Source organism: Coenobita brevimanus, chromosome 4, assembly GCF_032717465.1.
Source record: "Coenobita brevimanus isolate Jiangsu-jjx chromosome 4, ASM3271746v2, whole genome shotgun sequence".
NCBI lineage: Eukaryota > Metazoa > Arthropoda > Malacostraca > Decapoda > Coenobitidae > Coenobita > Coenobita brevimanus.
The window spans coordinates 32,486,142-32,497,950 of NC_136957.1; the positions used below are offsets into that span (position 1 = coordinate 32,486,142).

Here is an 11,809-nt window from a genome sequence, read left to right on the forward strand (position 1 = left end):
GTAGTAACTTTTTCACTTTCATGCTCACTTCCCTGTTTCTTATCATTGCTTTCAAGGAACCAGCAACCTTTCTTTCTTGTTGCACCCTATCAAACACTTCATCCTCCAAACTTCCATCCTTACTCATCACACTACCCAAGTACGTAAACGTACTCACATTTTCCATTTCCTCCACATCCAGTCTCACGGTACATTCACCGACTTCACTTTTCTCGATAACCATAACTTTACTCTTCCCTATATTCACCTTTAGATTCCGTTTCTTACACATTCTCCCAAACTCATCCACCAAGCCTTGCAGCCCCCCTTCGTCTTCACTTAACAACACAGTATCATCTGCAAACAACGGTACAGGGAGTTTCCAAACACTTCCCTCTATCACTAGGCCGCTCCAGCATCCACTGCCCTACCTAGTATCTCTTTTAAAACCTCATCCATATACAGACTGAACACCCATGGAGACATAACACATCCTTGTTTTAATCCAACCTTCAAATAGAAAAATTCACTCAGTTCACTATCCACATGCACTGCAGCCTAAGCACCCTCATACATACTCTTCACGGCCTTCAAGAACTTGCCATCTACTCCATATATTCTTAATACTTTCCATAATCTATGTCTGTCTACCCTGGCATATGTTTTCTCCAAATTCCTGAAGGCTGCATACAACTTCTTTCCCTTCTTTAGAAACTTTTCCACTAAGGATCTAAGAATGAATATCTGATCTACACAACCTCTTCCCTTCCTAAAACCTGCATGTTCTTCTCCAACTAATTCCTTTGTTAATTCCCTTACTCTGTCAATAGGTATCCTGCCAAATACTTTTCCTGTTACACTAAGAAGACAAATGCCCTCATGATTACCACACACTTCTTTTTCCCCTTTTCCTTTGCTAAGGGACTCATTATACCTGACTTCCAATCCTTCGTTTCTCTACCTTCCTCCCATGTCAATCTGCACATCTTCCACATCCATTATACTACTATTTCTCCCCAATGCTTCAGCATTTCACCACACACTCCATCAATAATTGGGGCTTTCCCCATCTTAACTTTCTTCATTGCTTCCACAACTTCCATCCTACTGATTTCTTCCTCTCTTGTCACATCCCTCCTTCTCCCAGACATTCCCCAGCCACTTATACCTGCATTACTTTCATTCTCTATGTTCAAAAATTCCTTAAAATGTTCTCTCCATCTGCTCACTTTCTCTCCCTTCTCCACTAGTATTCTACCATTTATATCTTTCATTCCCCAGAAAACTTCTTTGGCACCCTGTCTAACTTTCTTTACCTCTTTCTAGAACATTTTCTTACATTCTCTCCACTTTACACTCAAGTTCCGTCCAAATTCTTCATCCACTCTCTTCTTACTCTCTATTACTAATCTTTTCACCTCTCTGTTCCTCTCTACATATACCTATCTCTTCTGTCTCTCAACTTCTTCCACGCCCCTGTTTCTCATCCACTCACTATATGCTTTCTTCTTTTGTGCCACAGCCTCTCTCACCTCTTCATTGCACCATGCTGTTCCCTGCACCCGTTTCCGTCTTCTCTTCACCCCCACACACCACCTGACATGCTGCACAGTTTTCTTCTGTGAATATCTTGCACACACCTTCCACGTTTCCCATCTGCTCCAATCTATATTTACCTAATCGCTCATCCACTTCCCTCTTATAGTCTGCCCTTTTCCATCCTCTTGTAACTTTTCCACTCTCCTTGTATGTACTACTTCCTCCTGTCCTTCCCTTCTTCTATTTCTCCATTTTATTTGGACTTTCATTCTGAGCACCACTAAGTGGTGGTCCGAAAGTCCACTTCTTCAACCTCTATATACTCTTGCATCCATTACACACCTTCTCATTCTTTCATCCACACACACACACACATACAGTAATCAGTCTTTGCCTTCCGTTCATTCAGTTCATCACCCACCCTTCTCATCACTTTCCACGTATTCCTGTGGATCATTTTGCGCCTGAAGAGGGTATTACTATCAACAACCCCCTCCGGCACAAATGCGCACTGAAGCACTGTCATTCTCATCCATCTCTGGAGGCGCATCCCACTCATGAACTACTCCATCCACCTTCATATTCCCTAATTTTCCATTCATATCTCCAGTCAAAAACACTCTCTCATTCCTTTCAAACTTTTCCATGCATGCTTCCACATTTGTCCAGAACTCTTCTCTCACACTTCTTGCACGATCTTGCGTTGGTGCATCCACGCACACAATCTCCAACTTTCAATTTTACCCACACAATCCTTGAGCCAACTGATCCATATTCTTTTATATTCTCCTTCTGTCTAGTACAACAATACACACTCCTTCTTTTGCCCTTTCATTCTCACCTATTACCGGGCATATACCCCATCCATGTCATAAAGACTTTGTAGTTACTTGTAGAGAAGTATATTTTAGACTTGTGGTCGAGCGGCTTTTATATCTTGTAGTAGTTTCCCCACCAGATGTCATGTAGTGACGGGAGAGGTAAAGAATAGTATGGGACTATTTTTATTTGTCTTGGAAATATTAAACAGGTATAATAGTATAAGTCCTGGGTAGCTACCTCCCTGTCTCGCTATCTCTCTCTCTCTCTCTGTTCTAAGGCTAATCTCCGTCTCGACCTCTCTCTAGGGTCGCTTGTCTCCTTCTAAACTCTCTTTCCTAAAATCTGGTGTAGTAGGGTGTGTGTGTCACGTATGTTCCTCATGGCAACAGAACTTTCTCACGAGAGGACTGCTGACAGCTAACTGCATCATCTCCTTACTGGCCGCTGTCGTCAGCTTTCCTCCGTGTAAGCGTTTAGCGCTGCTCGCTTCTCGCAAACACAACACCTTCTCATCATTCGACTTCCTGCTTCTATCTGTCTCTCTATCTATCTATTTATCTATCTATCTATTATGTAGTCCTATATTTGCTCGGCCGCGCGAAAATGGCGTACAATCGACATTTAATAGTTATAATATATTAATACATACTACATACACATTATAATGAACTTATAAGCTAATTAAGTGAAATACATAATATTGTAAAGTAACATAATTGTATGAATATTGTATACATATATTATTCATAGTAAATAGTGATTATTCAGTAATATTACATTTTAAATAAGTTGAATACATATTGGAATAAATGCATTAAAGTAAATTATTTAACTGTAATACAGTATGTACTTGGGTTATTATAGTGAAATGCATACATGCAAGAATAAAAATAGTTTAAAATTAAGATTATTGTAAGAGTTATTAATATTTCATTTAAAGATAATGGTACTGGTCTGCCATATATGGGTCATTCTTCTTTGTGTTATTATTATTATTATTATTATTATTATTATTTTTTTTTTATATATAATTAATACTATATACAAAATATATACACTTCATTCAGGGTGGTTAACTGTGATGTTAACTCTCCCCCCACTAAACAATGACTCCAAATTAGCAATTCTTGCATGCATTCTGTGCATGGCCAACAGACGTACGCATATAATTGTGCAATGGTAATACTGCTAGGTTATACATTACATATTTGAGTTATCACTTTAGTAATGTCTAATATTTCACCTAACTTGTATGATGATACTGGTAATACAGAATTGTGCTATAATTGTATGACTTATAATATTGTACTAACATTGTGGTACTACATAATTGTAACATTTTATGAATTGTTACCAAATATTGTGTTAATGCATAATTGTGTTGGCCTTATAATTGTAGTTACATAAAAGTTACATCTTGTTAATGCAACTGTTTTGTCGTTACATAATTGTTACATATCGTTTGTAGGTACATAATTGTTGTTAAAGTTACATAAAAGTTACATCTTGTTAATGCAACTGTTACATAATTGGCAAAGTGTAACATAATGCAATCGTTTGTCGTTACATAATTGTTACATATCGTTTGTAGGTACATAATTGTAGTTAAAGTTACATAAAAGTTACATCTTGTTAATGCAACTGTTACATAATTGGCAAAGTGTAACATAATGCAATCGTTTGTCGTTACATAATTGTTACCTATCGTTTGTAGTTACATAATTGTAGTTAAAGTTACATAAAAGTTACATCTTGTTAATGCAACTGTCACATAAATTGGTACATATTGTTTGTAGTTACATAATTATAATATGGAGTAACATAATTGTAATAACTGCAGTCCTAACATATGCTGCGGTCGATGATAGTGATGATGTGTCATGCCACTTGTTTGTGGAGACACAATTTGCTTTTTTGTTTGTAGTTTATGTGGTATTTTGGCATATATAGTAACATTTACACTTATTTTCATTTGTTTGTTATGTGATCTTACTTTATTTCTCTTTTTTCCTTCTTACTTTTCTTTCTTTCTTTCCTTTCCTTTTCTTTTTTTTTTTTTTTTTTTTGTATGTATTGATTTTCCATAGTTTGTTTCTCTTTGCTTGCGTACGCTTTTTTCCATGTTGTTCATGGTTGCATAATTGCTGACTAATTTCCTTGAGATACTTTTTTAAAGGTTAGTTTATATTGCACAGATATTACTGAAAATGATATTATATAGTCCCATATTTTGTTATTTTATATAAAAAATATATACACTATATACAGTATTAACTATACACACTGACTTGTTGTTCACCTGTTCCTATCGTGGGTAATATGTGTGTCAGCACTGTGTGGAAATCATTGTCTTCACGATTGTGTTGAAGATGTTCACTCTTGCTAACGGCATTTGTGTTGGCCATTTTTTTTTTTTTTTTCTAGTTTACCTTGTAATTTAATTTATCTGTTTCCACTAGGTAGCTTTAATTAATAAAAGTTTAATGCAGTTCTTTTAATTGCTCACTGAGTAACTGTGATGGTATATTTTCTTTATTACTTTGTAGATATAATTAATGTATAGTTGTATGTATGAAACACGTATTTTACGTAGGTATAAATGGTAACACTCGTTGGTAGTAAATAAATGTTATAATAAATGAATGAATATATACAGTGTAGAATATTTATTGTTGGTGATTATTTAGTGATTGAGTTATGCAGATAACTGAAATAAGTATGTGTATTTAAGCTGTAACTATACAGCACGTTTTATATGTTTGTGCAGAAGCTTATTGTCTATCACTGTGTATTGTATAAATGAAGTAACTATGTAACTCACTAATTTTACCGTGGTGGGAATGGTGTGAGTGGTGGTGCAGGTGGTGTGTTGACTGACGTGGCGTCTGTTCAGCAAGCACGCATGATGACCTCAACTTCCCACACTGGTAGCTGTGGTGAGTGAATGAGTAGCGATGAGTAACTTGAGTGAAGACGAGTGAGTAAGATGAGTTGTGAATATGGACTTGGTGTTTGCTTCGTTGTCCTGACCTCTTCACACCTGCGTAAGAGTTGGGGGTTGGGTGGATGTAGCAGAGAGAGGAGAGTGAGGTCTGGTGGTTATGAGTTGTGAGTCGTCTCTCACTCTTCGTTTGTTTGTTTGTTTGTTTGTATGTTTTCTTTCTTTCTTGATGTATTCTTGGTCCTTTTTTCTTGTGATTTACTCGTTGTAGGATGAAGACTGCCGCTACTTGTAGGTGCGTGTAGAAGATTATACAGACGACGTAGAGTTGTTAATTGTAGTTGATTGTAGATGGCTGTAGTTCGCTTATTCGTCGTAGACTTGTAGACTATTTGCACTGTAGGCTGTATTTTGTAGGATTCAGTGTAGAACTGAAGCTAATCTTGTAGTATCGGTTGCTTTTGTAGAAATTTGCTTTTAATTCGGAGACGATGTCCGCAGATTTGCTGGTTTGTCGTTAAGCTACTTGCAAGGCGTCGAGTGATCTCTTGACCTCTGCATCAGCGTAATGATCTGAGAGACGGAGGGGGCAGGAGCTGATATTGTTGGTTGTTGTCAATCTTGATATTTTGTAGGAATTTAATGTTGATTCGTAGACGAGGTTCGTATACGTTCGCTGCTACCAAATGTCATAAAGACTTTGTATCATAAAGCAGCGACTTTGTATTTGCTTGTAGAGGCGTATATTTTAGACTTGTGGTCGAGCGGCTTTTATATCTTGTAGTAGTTTCCCCACCAGATGTCATGTAGTGACGGGAGAGGTAAAGAATAGTATGGGACTATTTTTATTTGTCTTGGAAATATTAAACAGGTATAATAGTATAAGTCCTGGGTAGCTACCTCCCTGTCTCGCTATCTCTCTCTCTCTCTCTCTGTTCTAAGGCTAATCTCCGTCTCGACCTCTCTCTAGGGTCGCTTGTCTCCTTCTAAACTCTCTTTCCTAAAATCTGGTGTAGTAGGGTGTGTGTGTCACGTATGTTCCTCATGGCAACAGAACTTTCTCACGAGAGGACTGCTGACAGCTAACTGCATCATCTCCTTACTGGCCGCTGTCGTCAGCTTTCCTCCGTGTAAGCGTTTAGCGCTGCTCGCTTCTCGCAAACACAACACCTTCTCATCTCTATCTATCTATTTATCTATCTATCTATTATGTAGTCCTATATCCATACTCCCATTCTCTCACACTCTCACCTCATCATTTAGTTTCAGTTAACCCACATACATAGACTTTTGCACCCTCAAGCACCTGGACAATCTCTCTTTCACCTCATCATTTGCACTCCTTACGTGCCATGTTGCTATCTGTACCAAGTCCTTATTTCGGTCCTTAGTCGTCACCTTTTGGTCCGTCCTGGTCCGAGGCCTCTTGTTAGTATTTTTACTTACAGTGGTTGTTTTCTGGGGAGGGGCACTAACCCTCCGCCAACCCACGTGCTGTCACGTACGGAACACGTGTTGGTTGGTTATAAGGTTACCACCCAGCGTCGTTAATGCTTTCCTCGTTTACAGCATACCTTCAATGATATGCTCAGGTAAACGGTCGTGCGATAATTTTTACACTCCTCTCCACAGCCTCTCTTCTTGTTTTACTGTCCTTACCTTCAACTAGTAGAATTAGATATCATAGTGATAGTCTTCTCTGTAACGAGCAGCCTCGAAAGGAACATTAGGTCTGTTTCTGTTTGCTTTCCTTTATACTCCTTTGTACTCATCCCAACACACCTCATCTCAACCCAGCTCAATCCAACCCAGCTCATCAAAAAACAAACCCAGCCAAACCACATCTAATCCTAACTATTCTAACCTAATCTAACCAAATCAGGACAAACCAAACCAAACCTTATTTCATATAATCTGCAATCGTACTTTCTAACAAAATACAGTACCAAACCTAGCCTCATCTGCAATCTTATTTACCAGCAAACCTAAGATATCTAACCTAACCCATCCCGGTCTATAATCATCATTACTGGCTAACTTATACTAACCTAACATAAGTGGACACAGCAATTTACTTATTACTCCTTACTGTCCTCTCCTGTGTTATGTAAATCCTTCTAATTTTACCATTTGTGCATAGCTAATGTGCAGAAGGATATTAACCTACCATACCCCGAAAATAAATCACTAACGAAGAGACGTTAGGGAGCTTCCATAAACTTCGAGAATACGGGTCTTAATCCCATTTCTCCGCCACAGGGCCCGGGTGAGGAGTGCGGGGGCATCTGGGATATGTACGGCAAGTGTGGCACGGGTCTGTGGTGCTTGCAACAAAATGACATCGATAATGGCTACTGCGTTAGCGACGAGTTGGTGCATTAATTACCTGTGATGTTACCTGATGATGTAGTTACCTGTTGATTATAATATTATTACGTACTACTATTGCCTGCTGAACATTTACCTGTTAACAGTGTCACAGGCTCATTTATTACCTGCTGACCATTTACCTGCTGATGTCACTTGTCCATTTATTACCTGCTGAAGTTACCTACCGAAGTGATTACCTGTTGATTTGGTCACCTGTTGAAGAATGGTTACCTGTTGGCTAAGTCATCAGGCTAGGTTAGTAGTGTCCGGATTACTAAACCTTTCAGTTAGGTGATTTTTTTTTCTTACCAAGTCCAGATAATTATATCAATCTTTACATAGCCTTTTCGAACCTGAGTTATTTATATATATAGTTGGTGGAGGTCTGTTCTTGACTAAATAGTTTCATCTGATAGCGGCAAAAAAGACGTCGCGGATCTAAAGGATTAAGAGCAAGGGACCGCTCCAGGGTTTTCATAACACAGCATGATAGAAAAAAAAATCCAGCTGCCTGTTTGGGATTCAGATCAAAGCGCCGTTGGAATATAATCATCCCTCCATTGGCGCCTTGAACCATACACCACCAAGGGGGAGGATGTGGGGAGGAACAGTGGGGCTGGTGACTGGTTTTGGTGGGGAGGGTGTGGGGTGGGACAGTGGGGTGAGTGATTGGTGCTGGTGGGGAGGATGAGGGGACGGACAATGGGGTGGGCGACTGGTGCTGGTGGGGGGGGGTGTAGGTGGGGGGGGATAATGGGTGTATGACTAGTGCTGGTGGGGTGGGTGTAGGGTGGGGAGGGTAAAGATGTGATAAGATACCGAGAGAATGCAGGGGCGAATATCTGACAACTGAGGGAGGCATTCTCAGTTTTTGTCAACTTAAGTCATATTTGGACGACATAGTTCTTAAGCCAACTTTGATTAATAATGAGGGTCTACTAGTCGAGGAAATTTTTTCCAAGAAGGCCAGTTTGCCTCTACCAACATGAGTAGGATGTTGGTCTGGACTTTACCTTGCAATTACGATCACATCAATGAAATCTTGCTCCTTAGTTGCATGGAATATGTTGTATATGGGTGATGGGAAGGGTGTTATCAGAGACAGCGTATACCTAGCTAGATGTCGACACAAACGTCCATTACCATCACTGAAAGGATGTAGAGATATCGAGGTGTATAGAATCCACGCATCACATTTAAACAAACGTGTAATGACTTTACCTTTATCATTAGTTTTATTCTTCATTTCTTGTTTTATTCTTTCAATGAGACCATTGTATTTATTCTGCATGGTCAAAAGCTCTGTTTTCCATTCAGCATGGTATCTTGTTGGATACTTGTAAATTCGTCCCTTGTACACAGTCACTATGTCATGATTGCTGTACACACCTAGTGGAGTCATTGGCTCTCATTCATAACTCCCGTCATCAGTGTTTTGTGTATTCCAGCAATGTAACTATTAACTTCTGTCAGCCCAGAGTTTGTTGGGTCATACTTCTCCTCTTCCCGTCATTATTACAATGCTCAACCAGGCTAGAAGAAGGTACTTTGTCTCAAGGTCACACTTTAAAAATGATTTTTTAGCATACCAGTCTTCGGTTGCAATGAGTGTATATGAACAGATTTCTCATAATCTGCCATCGTCCTTGTTATTACATTTTTTTTTTTTTTTTGTTTCATTTGCATTCTGAGTTCCAATACCTTCTTCGGTGTTGATGGACTGAATACACCGTTTTAGTATTTCATTTCCAGCATTTTTTATTTTGTCCTTATGCACAGTTATTTTCGAAGTTTCCCGGATTTTTTTTTTTTTTTTTTTTTTTTAAGGACGATGTCTTTGATCATGTCCCCGATACTCGAAAGATCTCGCTTTTTTTTTTCTCTCCGAGAGTTTTTCTCTCCATGTAAGGTTTCAGGAAGACTAAAGCCAATCAGATCAGTACAAGCGAAATAGTTTCCACTGTCCATGCTAACAAGTACAGTATGCGGTGTGACTACAAATATCAGATAAAATTAATAGCTATGTGGGAAAGGGAGGTAGGGTTAGGGTGGGGAGACCACTCCGGAACAAGGTGGCGTGGGGGATGCTACCATTTCGACAGCTGTACCGTGAGACTGCCATTATCGAAAGCGGGAAAACTTTTCCACGGGGATTGTATAGAAAAAGAGGCCCAAACGAGCTGGAGTTTAGTACCACTCTAGATTTGGCGGTACGTTGATGCCGCTGCTCTCGCTGTGCTGTGCACGTGTGATCCCTGCGTCTGGAACCATGAAGTTATTTGTGGTGCTGGTGCTTGTTGGCGTTATGGTAGTAAGGGAAGGAAAGAGTATTTCCCAGTGATCTATTTGGTTCTTCAGTCCGATTACGACGGCTACATTTTATATTTGTTGTCCCCTGAACATCTGATCAATTTTAGGTCAGCTTTTTCGAAGAGCAGGGGATAAAAACAGCCTTCGTTAACCGCGTCAGGGCTAGGCAGATTCTCCCAACTTTGATATATTCGCCTGACTGTAGCAAGAATAAGTCTTCGTAAAGAAGCACTAGCGTTAGGGAAATGGAGGCATATACATCATAAAATACATATTGTCACTGACATTGAATGAACCACTTTTTAGTATGATACAGTATATATATTTTTTTTTCAGATCGTTAATTTTTCTAGGTAATTCACTATCCTGCGGTTGCTAGTACCCTATGGTTTGTCTTCATATTCCTTTCACTTATGTATTTCTGTGTACTTCTACCTTCCCTGACTTAAATCTCTCCACACTTTTCTTCTCTCCCTCCTTCTCTCCATCCTCCTCTTCCCCTCCCTCTCCCATCCCCCCCACACACACAATCTCACACACACCCTTTCACCATCCCTCACACCCTCTCTCTTTCTCTCTCTCTCTCTCCCTCTCTCCCTCCCCTCCCCTCTCGCCATAGGCCAGTTCAACGCTGGGCCAATTCCCCTCCCTCTCTCCGTCGTTACTTGCCCTCACACTCTCCCTCCCCCACACACTCTCCCTCTCTCCATCCCTCAATTCTCTAACTCTCCATCCCTCACTTCCACTACCTCTCGTCATTTCTTCCTCAAACTCCCCCTCCCCCTTCTTCTCTCTCGCTAATCCCCATCCCCCACTCCCTTTCCTCTCATCCTCTCTCTCTCCACCACGTCCACGCCCTCCCCCACTCATTTCTCTCCCTTTCTAACTCTCTTACTTCACCCCACATCCCTTTCCTATTTTTTTTTTTTAATAATGGTATTAGGAGAAACTTTAGTACATCTTTTCATATGTGGCATTGTACTTCACTGTAAATGCCATACCTAGATAGACAGGTATAGATAGACAGATAGATGTATTGCTACGAGTATTAGCCTAATTTATTTACCAGGGTGTTTAGAACTAGTTGAGTCCGAATGCTTCCCTTTGTAATGAAAGTCGTGTCCGGTCGAGTACCGTTTGATACGACGATCATGGTGGCGTCAATAGCCAAAAAAAAAAGAAAAATCCATCCTCATTTCTCTCTCACTCTGGCGCATTAGCTGTGTAAGGTTCGGGGTTGGTGATAAAACACTGCCCTTGGAGACACCGCTTTACAGGGAAAAGGCTGGTGAGACTAATGTGCCAGTTGAGATGGTTGCTGTAAACTATTCTGGGAAGGTACTGCGTGGTTTTACTGCGAATTCCAAAAGACCTGCGTGTAATGGTTTGCACCTGAAAATTTTCATCTTGGCCTTATCGCAGTTCTTGCTAGTGTTTCGTTGTATAACCGTACTGTTTGTTCTTTGGCCTGTACATGTTGCTATTATTTTCCACGTCCATCGCTATCGTTGTTGTGGTGCTTCTATCTCTTTGGTAACCATATAGACGGAGGTTATGCAGGGTGTTGCCCTCAAGGCCACCGTAGTCTCGTGATTACGATCCTCGCGAATATTTTGCTTGGGACCTGCAGAAGACAGATGGGCCTGTAATTTCTATGGGTCAGTGTCCGGTTCACCTACTTGTTGTGTCATTATACTGTAGCTTATTGTTGTTTGAACCGTTCAGGGAAATATCCTTTGTTAGACATAGTATTGAGTACGATGTCCAGAAAGTTAAGACCTTTTCTACTATTTGCAAATCTGCCTCATCTGTCTGTTTCTTTGCATCAGTCTGAGCCTTCTCTTTCGC

General features: G+C 40.0%; 1 protein-coding gene across 1 annotated transcript in view; it reads left to right on the top strand.

Annotated features, from left to right (window-relative positions):
• Positions 1–7,705, top strand: part of LOC145394684 (single insulin-like growth factor-binding domain protein-2) — a 469,535-nt gene extending 461,830 nt beyond the window's left edge. Inside the window, exon 3 of the mRNA XM_080268461.1 lies at positions 7,541–7,705. Coding sequence (XP_080124587.1) covers positions 7,541–7,663 — 123 coding nt within the window. The 3' untranslated portion in view covers positions 7,664–7,705. The remainder of the gene's footprint in view (positions 1–7,540) is intronic.
• Positions 7,706–11,809: the final 4,104 nt, after the last annotated feature.